We start from the raw sequence: 15,000 nt of genomic DNA on the forward strand, positions 1-15,000 counted from the left end.
ACAGGAAAACTACAAAATGTACACAGACACGGAGGGTTGTGTGGTGGGTGGGTGGGCCGAGCGAGAGGTGGAATGGCCTCATTAGCAGGGTGTGAGAGAGTCGAAAATACCGTGCTGTCCTCCACACCCGGAACTCGCCCGCCGCCTGCGTATTGGGGACGAAATTTACTCTCCAATAACTTATCGAGGGACGTATTATTACTTTATACGCATGATTTAGGGCGCCAGTTATTGAGGGTGTGGGGGCCGGCTACAGTACATACAGATGATATAACGAGTGTGGGAAGGTGCACGGGTGTAGAAGTGTGGTGGTGTGGAGGAGGTGCACGGGTGTAGAGTGTGGTGGTGGTGTGGAGGAGGTGCACGGGTGTAGGAGTGTGGTAGTGGTGTGGAGGAGGTGCACGGGTGTAGGAGTGTGGTGGTGGTGTGGAGGAGGTGCACGGGTGTAGGAGTGTGGTGGTGTGGGGTGGAGGTGCACGGGTGGGGAGGACCACTATCTTTCGCCAACTATGGACCTGTCCGCCATCTTTCACGCTTACCAACTTTCTCCACACGTCCTGAATCAGGCCAATTCCGAGATCCTCTCCACACTTAGTATTCACTTTGACATGAATAAAACATTACAAAACTATGGTAATGCTGAGGAACAGTCACGTCCATTTTCGACATAATATTGTATTGTAACTCAGCCACCTTGACGATAGATAGTGTTTATAAGAATGGAGACTCTTTTACACTTGATCAAACTGAATTTCAAAATAGTAACACGGAGGGGGGGGGGCTCCGTGTCACCTTCCATGGTCGACGTCAACTTGTAGCTAAGAGATAGAAGTTAAATTTTGATTCAATGTTTCCAGGAGAGAAGATAAGTACACACTGGCAACACTCGCCTTACAGTACTGTGCGAGACCAGAGTTTTATGTACACAGTGAAACTCAAACCCAACTACGAGATCACCACAGTTGTTGAGATGGTGTGTCCTGCCTGCCACCATAATGCGGGGCAGGAGGGCAGGGTGCTAACACGCATACTTTCATAATAAGGAAATAATAGGGGAAAAAAAGCGAGGTGAGGGATGATGACAGTGTTGAAGGCTAAGTACAGGGGGGACTCACTAGCGAAGGTCAACACCACTCCAGGGTACCAGAGGGAGGCTGCCTAGTATTCTCCACAAACAATAGATACCTGCAACTATTCCTGGCCCAGGTGATATAGAGCAAAGTTTTCTGTATTATTTAATCACGTCAAAACTCACAACTTTGTCACTTATGATATTTGACATTTTTTATGCCTTTTTAACCTGGATTTTATTTAACCTCCAAATCAGGGAAAAATAAGTTAAAAATGATGAGAAAACTAATAAAATTAAACGATCAACTGGGGAATAAAATTATCCTGAGATGAGAAAGATGATCACACCCAACATTCTACTGTTACTACCAGTCTAACTCCGGCTATACATACACCAGTCAACTATTCTCATGTTCATTCCTCTCAAAGATTATCTAGGTCAAGCCGACTCAAAATACATATTTATGCTTGAATTACACAACCTTAAACACATAAGTTCTAAGATAATGACACTAAACAATATTCCTTAAAAAAACACATAAAACTTCTCCAGGTCTGCCAGATGATATAGTGAGGGTGGAAAATTGCCATGACCGACACCACGTCCTCTCAGTTGTGTCCGGCTCACCACCTACTGTATATAATCATACACACTATCTATGCTTATCACCGCTAACCAGGATACTAAAATTCCCAGTCTTAATCATATCCTGCTGGGGGCCTCGTCTTCACCTCGCTTCACATGACACCTCCAACCTCACCTTACACCTGCAATCTCACCTCACCTCACCTCTGACGTACAATTATTAGCATTAATAATTATGGTCCTCTTAAATACTGCACTGAAATTCTATATACTACGAGTCTCGGTGAAATATTGACGCCATGTTGGACGTTATTACAGGTGATCTGGCTTCTCAGGTTCTGTACTCACGAGGAGAACTCAACAGGTCCTGACGATAACCTTGACGTGGGTAAGGCAATATAAGCCTAATAACAGCACCCGGCTAATAGACCTTTGCTATCTGACTATAGACTAACAGGGGAAGGAACGTGGTAGTAATAATAGTAAAATTCCTGTATGTCAGATCCAGTGAGTGAGAATAACAGCTCCCGGATATTGAAGTTATCAGCACGCACGCACACGCACACACACACACACACACACACACACACACACACACACACACACACACACACACACACGTCTGTATATTTTCAGCCACCGGCTGCAACTCTATTAATAAACCGATTATTATTATTATTATTATTATTATTATTATTATTATTATTATTATTACACATATCAACATCATAGTCATTTTTTCAGAGCGTGTAATTTTTAAAAACAAGAAAAAATTTATTTTAAAATACTGAGGGAGAACTGGTGAGGCTGAGACAGCTCGTAGAGTACGAGTGTGTGTACTGTGAAGTCTTGACTGGGTCGTCTACGGCACAAACAAAAAGTACAAATAAATGCGACGAAAAGCAAGGGAGGAGACGAGGAGTGAATTCTTTGCGGGGTTTGAGGTAGGGGCCTTGGCCAGCATGCCTGCACATGATGACCAAAACACCCCGCCCCTCCCTCCCTCCCTCTAAGCTCAGGGTGGGAGAGGAGGATAAGAGCACATGTGTATATCTCAAGCCAATTTTAGTCACAGTATCTAACATCAAATACTTGGAGATTAGTTATGACCACTGGTACTGTATAAGGTTAGGTTAGGTTAGTAGATTAAGTTAGGTTAAGGAAGAGTTAAGTTCAGTTAGGTTAAGGTAAAATGACAACAACAGACAGGAGAGGACACAGCACACCCACCACTGTCTGCCAAGTGATAAGTTGTAATACTGTGCCTTCATCCCGAGGAAGGAAAATATGCGGCGATAATCTGGCAGGGAGGCAGCGAGTGTTGCCTTGCATTACAACACCTAACCGCCTATTGTACAGGTCTTCTCGCTCTGATATTACACAATGTCCATTTACACGAGGACATATTTATTAAATTCTTACAGCACCCACTTAAAGCGGAGTATGTTTCGAAGGTAGGTTGGTGTGTACTAACGGAAGCATGCACACACGCACAAACACACGGTATCAGTAACTCTGGGTACCATCAAACCTTCCTCCCCCCAATTACCGACAATGACGTGTTTTAATGAGATCCCCATTACACAACCTCGTGTGTTAATTCTTCAGATAAGTTGTCTCGTCACCACCAAGTTATTGTCTGGCGGTAGCCGAGGACAGCACAAGTATCAAAGATAATCTATTTGTTAAACATCCGCACCACGCTAATGAATACAAGTAATTGTACAGTTATAGAAACATCCCTGTGATTGAAATTTGCAAGAAAGGAGGCCATACGTGGAGGCAGGTCGGTGTATGTTACCACACCGCCTGCACATTACACTCTCTACCTCCTCCCTCGCACGTGTTGAGGGAGGGTGCCTGGTGGAGATTAGGGAGGGTGAAAGGGGGGGGGGGGTCGGGAGAGATGAGGGAGGGTCGGGAGAGATGAGGGAGGGAGGGAGGGAGGGGAAGAGGTTGACGCCAGAGCACCAGGTGGCTCTGCAAGATCCGGGAAGCTGTGACGAAGCAATTTATAAAGCAAACATTGCCTGGACGAGGCCGATCCCTGGCCGTTCATCACAACCCACAACCTCATACTCCAGGGAAGACGTACCACACCATGCCACTCTACAACCACACATCACAATATACAACACCCACAGTCACTCTCACACGTGGACCAATGATGGTATCTGCCGTGGTTATGACTATAGAAAAAAGCAAGTGTACCTAGGGAAGAATATAGATGTGAATTGTGAGTAATGAGAATAAAGGTGTAGGTGTGGAAGTGTGGCCATAAGTCGGGCAAAATAAAGACCTCGGGACAATTATCTTCCTAAGCAAGGATGGTATAAACCCTTGTCACAGTTAACGTAGTGAACAACCCTCCTATCACATGACTCTTCCTCCGGAGGTTTGACACGGCGATCATTCCTGAGAGGCGTGATCGACTGACTGCCTTGACTGGGTATGTCTCAGTGGAGGTCTCGCTACACCCAACACAGACAACTCGCCCCGTGTACACAATATGAGTCCCCCCTCCTCCCCACCACCACCCACAAGTCTTACATGCAAACAAGTACTGGAGGAGGAAGTGTGGACGATGAGAAGGTAGTCAGGTGAGGAAGAATGAACACCCGGGGCAGAGAGCCGAAGTTGTGGGTTATACGAGCCAACCACACATGACTATGAACCATCACAAACAGAAACAAGGTGTCAACAAACTGTGAAGGACGCACCAGCCACCGCTACATTGTCTGAATGAAACAGCGTCATCCTAAGGTTTTCACACATCGAGGTTAATTTAATATTATTTCAAAGATTTATTGTTGTTTAAGACTCATGACAACAGTATTCTCGTGTTTACAGTTCCTCAGACTGTTTATTCCTGCACAAAATGTTTTGGGGGGAGGGAGGCTGTGATAATGTACCGACAGTCATATATGTGATATATATATACTGTATATAATTAAGAGGCATGAATATATATCAACATTTATCAAGTATCTATTGTGTTTAAATTGCCTCTCCTGTACTTACTGTACCTTACTAATATATGATGTTTTAGGCAATAATATCGACCCACTGTGGCCTGTATTTTGTACTGAGTATTTTTTTGTGCCATTATTTCCATCATAAGTCCAGAGAGAAAGAGAGTGAGTTTACCTCAAATATAACTCGCCCCCAGCAAGTCATCACTAGGGTGTATCCGTCTCAAAAAAAGAATAATGGTTGACAGTGACACAACAATGCCAATTATTTTTCGTGTTTACAGCAAAAAATCTTCTAAAAAACACTCCTTCCGTCGAGACACAATAAACCCGACACATGAAAATCAGGAACAATACTTTTACAGCAAGAAGGGAGTTCATTACGGCCATTTTACTCATCCACGCCTCTACTGTGTGTGCAGTATTAGGAAGGAGATGAAAGAACATAAGCTGGTTGTAAACTCAGGGTGAGGAGTGTCTGGGAGTAATGGGTGCCTTACCTCATGGCTACATTGCTGCCGTCGATGATGATAGGTTTGAGGGTCGACTGCTGTTCCACCTCTTCCTTGGTGTCCGTTACGTCGTCGGTTGAGTCTCCCTCTCCTTCAGGTCGCGGTACACTTGTCCCCAAACGGATGAGTTCGGCTAGTAGTTCGTCCTTGTCTGGTGTTCCTCCCAGCTTGACGAGGGCCATCTGCACCAGAGCCTCCGAGTATCCCAGTTTGACTCCGAACTCGACCTGCGAGGCGTAACTGGGTCGCTGTACCACCCATGACACACCCGTCCCCTGCTGCTGCTTCTGCTCACCTGAAGGAGGACACAATGGGGCGTGACCGCTCTCCTGCACACCACTACTGTTGGTCGCCGCTACGCTCCTGGTTGCTGTGATAGCCGTATGGGGAGGCTGTGTTAGCGTTACTGTGGTGGCTGGGGCAGGAGGGGTCACGGACACTGAGGGCGGCACGGGAGCAGCTGACGACACTGGAGGTAACAAGGATCTCACGGCCTCCTGGGCTGTCTTGCCTTCACAACCTGTAGATGATGTGCTTGTTGATACTGTAGTCGCTGTGGCTGTGGTGACTGAGGCTGTAGTTACTGAGGCTGTGGTTGCTGTGGTGACTGAGGCTGTGGTGAGGGAAGATGTGGTGGATGACGACGCTGTGGTGACCGAAGCTGTAGTGGATGATACTGTGGTGAGGTTCGTGGAGACAGGGAGGGTGGAGGTGAGGGTGGTTGAGGTGGGTGTGGTGGTGGCGGCGGTAGTGGCGGAGGAGGTGGTAGCAGTAGTGGTGGTGGTGGTGGTGATAGGTGGACTGTGCATGGTGACGTACTCGGCGAACTCTGCACACAGAGTATCAGACACGGTGCGACACACGTCCTCGTGCTGGTCATCGTCAGGGCGCTCACTGGGTTCGAAGTCGCTGTCGTAGCTGCTGTCCTCATTCTCCAGCTTCCGTCGGCCTCGGCCCACCGTCCCCGGCACGCCTTCACTCCCAATGCTGGGGTCATAGTTGTGCTTGTCGGTGGGCGGGTGGGCGGGGTGGGGTGGCGAGGGCGGCGGTGAAGGGGCAGCCTCTGGTGGTGCGTCCACCCCGGACATAGCGGTCAGTAGACACCCGCCCACTACCCCGCGCTCACCCACCACCACTGACACCACATCCTGAAATAAACAAGCTTTTATTAGAGCCATATAACAGTAACCTGACACACCACACACTGAGATAATGTCAATATGCATCACACAATAATATCAATAGTTGACGACAAAAATTAAATTACACAAAATTCATTAATATTTTGACATAAACAATTCACGTTCTTGTGAAAGAGAAAGTAAGGCGAGACACTCCAGGAACACAACACAAGATACACTAAGAAGTCCTCAGGTATAATCAGTTCACACACACACACCTGTAGAGGATGTCCAGGTAAAGTGTGAAGTACACCAGACAACACGCGCTATGCCGATACCTCCCTCACACACTATTAACATAACCTGGGTAGCGGGACCCTCACCTTCGCCAGGTTAGGTGAGACTTTTCACTAGACCACCACAACTAAGTCACCTATACAACACTGGCGGTGGCAGCGAACACCGTGCACGAGGCAGCTCTCCTACTCCTGACGGCGTTTGTCTCCTGATACACTCCCACCACCCGAGCCCCCTGGTCCCTATCAAGCCCAGCTATCACAGTAATTTCCGGCACAGTGTTGATGTTGTCTGGTCTTTGGGAACCACGGAGTTACTGCTCCACACACAATATAAAGGTAAATTCGAGAGCCACTGGCGTTTGGGACCTGGCGCAGAGCTTACTGCCTACCGTAGAAGGGAGTGAAAGTGCTTGCGTCACTGCTACGTCACTCAAACGTCACGACTACGTTCACTTTCACGATACCAGCATCACTCTTATAGTTCAGTCCGTTTTCTGTTGTAAATGTTTTCGTCGAGAATTATAACAACTTAAAACAACAACACACGTGGGAGCCATGATGCAACACCAGTCGAACATATACAATGTAATACACAAAAAAGAGTGTACTGTACTGTATATATACAAGGTACCAGCAATAAAGACGCTTCCATCCACTTACCAAATGTATACTGACAGGTACACGAGTGAGGCCCTACATCCTGTTCAAACTTCCAACCTGTGTTCAGTGCCACATCAGTTGTTGGCATTGAACACCTCAGCCACCCACTACCTTCCTCACCTACGACTTCAAGAAAGTGAAGGGCCAGCCGACCGACTCCTGGACACTTAATAGCTTCTCTGTCGCCACCAGTAGAAAACAACAAATTTCAGATCTGATGTTCACCACCTGTTCTCCCAGGTACCCGGACTCCTGTGCATCACCCACTACCAATATATTATTGATATTCATGAAATGTTTTATTATATCACATACGAATGATTTTTGTTTTCCAAGCCTGCAACTTCCACACCGCCACTGGGGTAACTAGTTCACAGGTGCGCACACGGTCAGGAATTCATTCTAGTGTATCTACCGCTAAAACTGTGACGTCGAACAACCCTCCCTCCCTACACCCCCCCCCCCTTCCCATTACAGTTTCATCTCACACCAGACACTTGACAACGCAATGTAAATAAGCGCCTCAGTAATTCCCCACACGCCAGGATAGAGTGAGTGTGGGGGAGGGGGTATTGTGACGCAGAGAGAGGGAGGGAGGAGTACAGTAGCAGGGAGAGAGGAAAGGTGATAGGGTGGCAGTACAGGACCTCGTTACTCGCCATGGTTACACCGCCACTATGACGTATACTTACCTGGTCTCTCTCTCTCTCTCTCTCTCTGTCCAACCACACTCCTGATCCACCTGTCCACCACACATACACACACCTGTCCACCACACATACACACACCTGTCCACCACACACACACACACCTGTCCACCACACATACACACACCTGTCCACCACACCAGACACACAGAACAGTAACCTTACATTACAGACAACTCAAGAAATACAGCATACGTGGAGGAAAAGAAGAGGGAGGGAGGGAGGGAGGGAGGGAGGGAGGGAGGAGAGGGAGGGAGGGAGGGAGGGAGGGAGGGAGGACAGATGACGTCAGAGGAAGGCCAGACCGCCGCTCGTCCGCTATTGTTGTCTTTTTACTGGGGGTTCACCCTACGACATCACGCGCTACCTACTAAGGGAGTTGAGCCGGACTTCCTAAGGTACAATTTCCTTTTTGTCTCCTTTTGTGACGTTACCACCATGGCCACGTCTATTATTATTAGAGACGTGAGCAATGACGAGTGTGGGGAGGGGATGTATCACGCGTTGGTTAAGTTCCTCACAAGGTCTCAGCTTCACCTGCCTCCAAGACCGGTTCTCTGACGTCAAGAATGGCAACCTGTGTCGCGGGTACCCTACATCAACTTTACCACCACACACACACACACGGTATCAACAAAAATCCGTGACAAATTGATGGCTTCCCATGACTTACAATTTTACCAGTATTACGGTAAAGGCCAAAATCTGCATCAGTATAAAGGTTAAAGATATTATACTGATGAAGATGATGGGGAAACCTGACTAGAATCATTACCTTTTGTCATTATCTCTTCCTCCTCCCTTTTTTCCCTTCTACCCCATTTTCTCTCCTTCTCCCCCCTTTCTCCTTCTATTCCTCCCATCTACTCATTATTGTATTTATTGTAAAAAAACAACTTCTTCACACATGTACTTTTAGGTCACACATTACCTGTTGATGACAAAGGTAAAGCTGATTACCTGAATGTTGACATCACAACTCCTTACCTAACCTTTACCACCATCACACTACATACACCAACATCACCACACTACCACACACCTGGGATAAATTAGGTTCAGGTGAGTGAGGTGGCAGGTGAATGGCAGGTGGGTGAGGTGGCAGGTGGGTGAAGTGGCAGGTAGGTGAGGTGGCAGGTGGGTGAGGAAGCAGGTGATGTACTAAACAGAGGTGGGTGGTGTGTGTGTGTGTGGAAAGGGGGGGGGGGTCATTGCCCTATTACTGTACACCATAACACACAGGTTAGAAAAATCCAGTAACACACACACACACACACACACACACAAAGGACTCAATAAGCCCGCCGCCACCAAGGCAAGATCCTATAACAATAATAATGCACACAGCTGGTTGGTAACTGCCCAATTTCAAGGAACCTTTCATCCCATTGACGCCAGTGTGACGTCACAACACGAACAAAGCCCGAGCCATTAAATTACCAGGTCCGCCCTGTAGCTGTCAGTCCTAGATACCTTCACAGAACCTGCCAACAGAGAGAGAGAGAATTTACTCTAACAGTTTATGAGATGGCCGTGTGAACTCCGATACTAACTAAGAGGTGTACAAATAAACACCTATCACAGGTAAACAAGGAGGTGGTGTGAGTCCAGATAACACCTGTGTATAAGCCGCCATCAACACCTCCAGTACAGACATAACATTAAGTTGCTCTAACTGAAGGAGGAGGAGAGGGTTATCTATACGCCAATCTCTGGCTCCAAGTTCGTCGAGGAGCCAAGAACACACCGCGCGACCTGCCAATTGTAGCAGTGAGAGGTGGGGTAGGAGAAGGACCTGCCTGCCACCCACACTCAATAGACCGTCCAGTACAGACACATTAGGTGCAAATCCTCAAGGGGTGGTGGGCAAGGCAGCGGCGGTCACTTCAATCAAAAGGTGTTGGCAATGGTGGAGACTTCATTCAACAGCACAGCCAGATTAAGAACATCCACCCACACACACACATTAGTGATAGTAATGTGAGGTTATTATTCACAACCCACAAACACAACCTGTTGCCTCCGTCTACCCGTGTGTCTTGTTTGGCCACTTGTTAGCTACAGGGACATCATTTACCCCCCACTGGCCAGGACAAGCAGTCAACCATGTAAACTCTTTTATCAACCATGTCACCGTCTCCTCTGCCCCCTCTGCACTACAACTATTTTCTATCATCAATAAACAAAAAAAATCAACAGGACAAATACTAGGATATGAGTCAATATGTTAACGTTGTCTAATAAAAAAAAAGTTAAGACATTATTGGGTTTTTTTTTCTTCTTGCGTGTGTAAGAATCCGACTGTTGCAACACTGTGTGAGGTGAGGGTAGCAAGACAGAGGTAATGCCCAGTGAGGAGGATTTTTTTTTCCCACTGAAAATTGGTCAAGGTGATGTGTGGTACCATTATCCTGTTGTGTCCTCACCAGCTAAACCTCTTAATGGATCACCTGAAGATTAGACACCCCCAGTTTATTTCACCTTAATGCCAGCAGGACCCTCCTTCCAGGTAGCGTTAGCGTGTTTAAACATCATGTGAGATACGCTGGGGAGGAAAACTTTTAACATTCACGTCTTCTCTTGTATTTGAGCTGTATTATTCGCCACCACTGGAACGTCTGCATACACTAATCCCTTGTAATATTAATCATTATCTATCACACACACACGCACACACACACACAGAGTTAGATGGGTGGCAGTTATGACGCATATCCTTGGTGCTTCCCTTAGAGTAGGTATCCGGGTGGTGATGGTGGCCGTAGAGATGAACACCACCTTCACCTACCTAACCTAACCCTATAACTAACACACACAGTAAGCAACACATACACCATCACACTCAACAAACAACACAACTCACACATACACACAAACAAGAACACACTTGAGAACCCATAACATAAACACCTAAAAAATGCCCTTTATAAGAATCTTACTCATCATACACCCACACATAAACAAATAAAAACGTAAATAAACAAGAGATAAGGAGAGAACCATAAATAGTTCCTCTCTTCTTTGATCTCACAAGTGGTCAAGTTACTCAGATATAGTGTTCTAGAAGCTACATCCACACCTCGTCCAACTGGTGATCAGAGGGCCAAGAACTGTATGATGACGGTGTTTACATGTGTTCCTGGACGTAAACACACACATCATCCTCAAGTGAATATATGAAAGTTTAATCTTTGTGTTAAGAAGTTTAATGAAAAGAGACGTCTATGAAAGTGAGACATTTGAGATAAACCGAGTGAAGGAGAGAGAGAGTATGCAGGGAGAAAATCCCGTCGTATGGTTCAGAGTTACATTGTCTGCTGGAGGGAGATCTCACTGCACGAGGTCCTGTTGTATGTGGTGTTGAGCCACCACCGCGAGGCCAGAGGTGGTGTCCTCGTGAGACCCGAGTGTGAGGCGGTCGAGGCCAGGTGAACACATTGACGTTATCTAGGGTGAGCATCACATCAGTGTACAGCATTGTAGAGGTGACTGTGGATCATCTCTAACGATATTACAGTTACAAACACTTCACTCAGTGCAGTGATCACTCGTGGACGTCGTCTATCTCCACAAGATGTGTCCAACTAACCATGTACTTTCAGACAGGACTCCAAGAGCCACTAATGTCAAGAATATCAAGTGCAGATGTACCAAAGTGGAGCCGTCAGATCACTAACATACTGCTGGCTGTGAAAAATAATATAATCCCTTGTTGCTTGTGTGTTCTGTATGAAAAAAATATTCGACAACACAAAATGTAATAAAAGTTAAAAGGCTGAAGCTAAACAGGAAGGGAAGTAAAACACGATTTTTTATAGTGTGTTGGAGCGGTGCAGTGCCTGACACTCCCACACACCAGTTTCTATTCTCTCTCTTCATTGTATAAAAATATAGCCTAAGGTTACACGCACTACCCCGGCCACCAACAGATCATAGTACAAAAGCGTACTACTTGTTGGGTGGGTCGTGGGAACAATGACCGTGTGTGTGTATTAACAGAAGACCAAGGACACCCAATCAATATACAGTATATGACTGAGAACGTCGCTTTCTCTACGTCTCTCACCTGTCTCGCCACATACACCTGGATCCACTGTTAGACCCGTGCCAATACCTACCACTACGATAACCCCTATACCCAGTGGCCACATCCGACAACACTATAACAACACTACTACAGAAATTTAACATTCACAATACCACGTGACGCCTCCAAAGAATAACACCCAATAGGAGACAACTGGGAGGTTATAGAGAAGACCTGTATGGAATAAAGTTATGGGTTATGGATGATAAGGTGAGATTGGTTGTGAGTAGAGACTTACCGAGGAATAAGGTGATACAATGGTCATGGTGTTATGGTGAGGGTGAGGAAGGAGGGAGCATGGTGGAGCGTCTCGGCCCGGCCACCACCACGACACACTGCCCACACCCGCCAGATCCGGGTACACCCAAGCTCCCACCACCTCACTCCTCACGACACTCTCCTCGCACACCATACACCACTCTTGGCGCTTCGACACGATACACAACACTTGATCAGATGTGTACCGGTAGTGCTTGAGAGTATGGGCAGTATGGCAGGCTGATATATCCTTCAACAATGTTCAGTACGACGTAGATATTTCTTCTATCTTAGATCACTCTCGGGCGGCGGTAGTTAATGTAGCTTATACTATATGTATTTACTGGTATATAGATATATATATATATAAATATAAAATAATAAATAGCTTAACTTAACACACTTGCGGTAATAAACACTTAATTTGCGTCACTTTAACTTGGATTTCCAGCAATGTTAACACACACACACTTGTTGTTTCCCAGGTTCACGATGCTTCTTATGTCCAGTGGGTCTTCTTCCTTAGCTCTGCAATAGACGTTTGACTCGCGGAAGTAAGTGTGAGGGAGTGAGCTTGAGTGTGTGTGCGTGTGTGGAGAGTGAGTGAGTGAATGTGCGTGTGTAGTAGCGTCACTGAGAGAGAGCGAGGCGGGATGGGTGGGCTTGCAGCGTCACACTCTGCCCTCCACCACCTGCCAGCTCTCGCGGTCGACTGTCAACTGTGTGGCTACGAGCCAGAGCCTCACTAACCACTTTGCCTGCCCCTCCCCTATCCCCCACGTCACTGCCTCCTAGTCTCATCCCCCACCCTCTTCCTCCCTATCCCTCACCCCTACCACCTTCCATAACCCTCGCCATCAAGACCACCACTACCTCCTCTATCCATACAATGGCGGGTTAGGTAAGGAGATTAAGACACCAAGCTATTTAAATGAGGAGACATTCAATGGAGTTGTTACCTATCTTAAACTAGAAAGAGTCACGTTTGTGGTGACCAGATAGTTCGCTGAGTACCTTAGTCTTCTCTGTGGGGGATTACCAGAGCGAGGTTCTCAAAGGCTTCGCGTACAGTAGATGGTTCTGGGGGAGTTTGTGTTTCACGAGTTTTAGTTCTGTACGAGAATGTGATCTGCGTAACTAGGGTTGACAGAGTGGGACTAAGTACTCAACCTGGGAGGGGGTGGGGGTGCCAAGTTCCTCCTCCTCCTCCTTACCACACCGATACTAGCCTCCACCACAGTGATCTTAGCCTCCACCACAGAGACCTTAGCCTCCACCACAGTGATCTTAGCCTCCACCACAGTGATCTTAGCCTCCACCATAGTGTTAGCCTCCACCACAGTAACCTTCGCTTCCACCACAGTGATCTTAGCCTCCACCACAGAGACCTTAGCCTCCACCACAGTGATCTTAGCCTCCACCACAGTGATCTTAGCCTCCACCACAGAGACCTTAGCCTCCACCAGAGTGATCTTAGCCTCCACCACAGTGATCTTAGCCTCCACCATAGTGTTAGCCTCCACCACACTCATCCTAGCTTCCACCACACTCATCCTAGCTTCCACCACACTCATCCTAGCCTCCACCACACTCATCTTAGCCTCCACCACACTCATCCTAGCCTCCACCTCATTCATCCTAGCCTCCACCTCATTCATCCTAGCCTCCACCTCATTCATCCTAGCCTCCACCTCATTCATCCTCGTCTCCAATACACTTAATACAGCTGCCACAGGACACAACACCGGCATCTTTCAAGTAACCGTTGTGATTACTGAGCCAAGGATTGATCTCAATATTTCCCCACACAACACCACACTCTGTAACACAACACCACACTCTGTAACGCAACACCACACTCTGTAACGCAACACCACACTCTGTAACACATCCTGAAAACACACCGGATGTACTACTTACCCCAACACTCATGTACTTATCAAGGGCACTGTGCATACTGAATGTTGCACCTACAGTACCTGTTTGTAATAAATTATCATGGATCACCTGAAAATTACCTCCCCCCCCCTCCAGATTATTTCACCTGGTGATTAAATATTCTTATGCTACCTGAAGGGGTAGGGTAGGGTAAGGTAAGGTAAGGTAAGGTTAGGTTAGAATTGGGTTAAGTTAAGTTACGATAAGCATTAGATAAAATATGCTAGGGTGTCTTAATTTTCAGGTGACCTTAAAACTATATACCCACATCACTACTGTAGCCCAAACAAGCTTTTATTCCTACACGGTGGCCAGAAAAAAAATATAAAATAATTAAAATACCAAAGGCGGGGTTGTTACACGAGGAGCCACTTCTTAAAAGGTTACCAGTATCGGGGAACATCCCGGAGTGGCCGTGATAACAGTCAAGCCAAGCAAATTACATCAATGGTGGTGGTGGTGGTGGTGGTGGTGGTGCAAGCTGAAAGTAAAGCAACAGACGAGAGAGTAAAGCAAGTCAAGGTAAAGCCAAGCCAAGGTGTCAGGGTGAGTGAGTGTGTGTTTGGTAGGGCAGATGTGTGTGTGTGTGTGATAAAATAATAATAATAATTAACGGTTTTTGAAAAAATTCTGCAGCCCGAAGGCTGAAAATATACATTGGACATATATGACTTATTACATACATTGGTGGTTTAACAAAAGCCTTCATTAGAGAAAGGTAAAGGAACATACAGTGAACATACAGATTAATGTGTGTGTGAGTGTGGAAGCACAGATGAGTGAGGTAGA

General features: G+C 46.6%; 1 protein-coding gene across 1 annotated transcript in view; it reads right to left on the minus strand.

Moving 5' to 3' along the window:
* The window catches only part of LOC121872672 (probable ribonuclease ZC3H12C), a 22,600-nt gene extending 9,600 nt beyond the window's left edge, over positions 1-13,000 (minus strand). Inside the window, exons 1-2 of the mRNA XM_042375641.1 lie at positions 12,254-13,000; positions 5,130-6,289 (exon numbers count right to left, since the gene is read on the minus strand). Coding sequence (XP_042231575.1) covers positions 5,130-6,289; positions 12,254-12,427 — 1,334 coding nt within the window. The 5' untranslated portion in view covers positions 12,428-13,000. The remainder of the gene's footprint in view (positions 1-5,129; positions 6,290-12,253) is intronic.
* Between the last annotated feature and the right edge of the window lie 2,000 nt (positions 13,001-15,000).

This window comes from Homarus americanus, unplaced genomic scaffold (genome assembly GCF_018991925.1).
Source record: "Homarus americanus isolate GMGI-L3 unplaced genomic scaffold, GMGI_Hamer_2.0 scaffold39155, whole genome shotgun sequence".
In the NCBI taxonomy this organism is placed as follows: Eukaryota; Metazoa; Arthropoda; class Malacostraca; order Decapoda; family Nephropidae; genus Homarus; species Homarus americanus.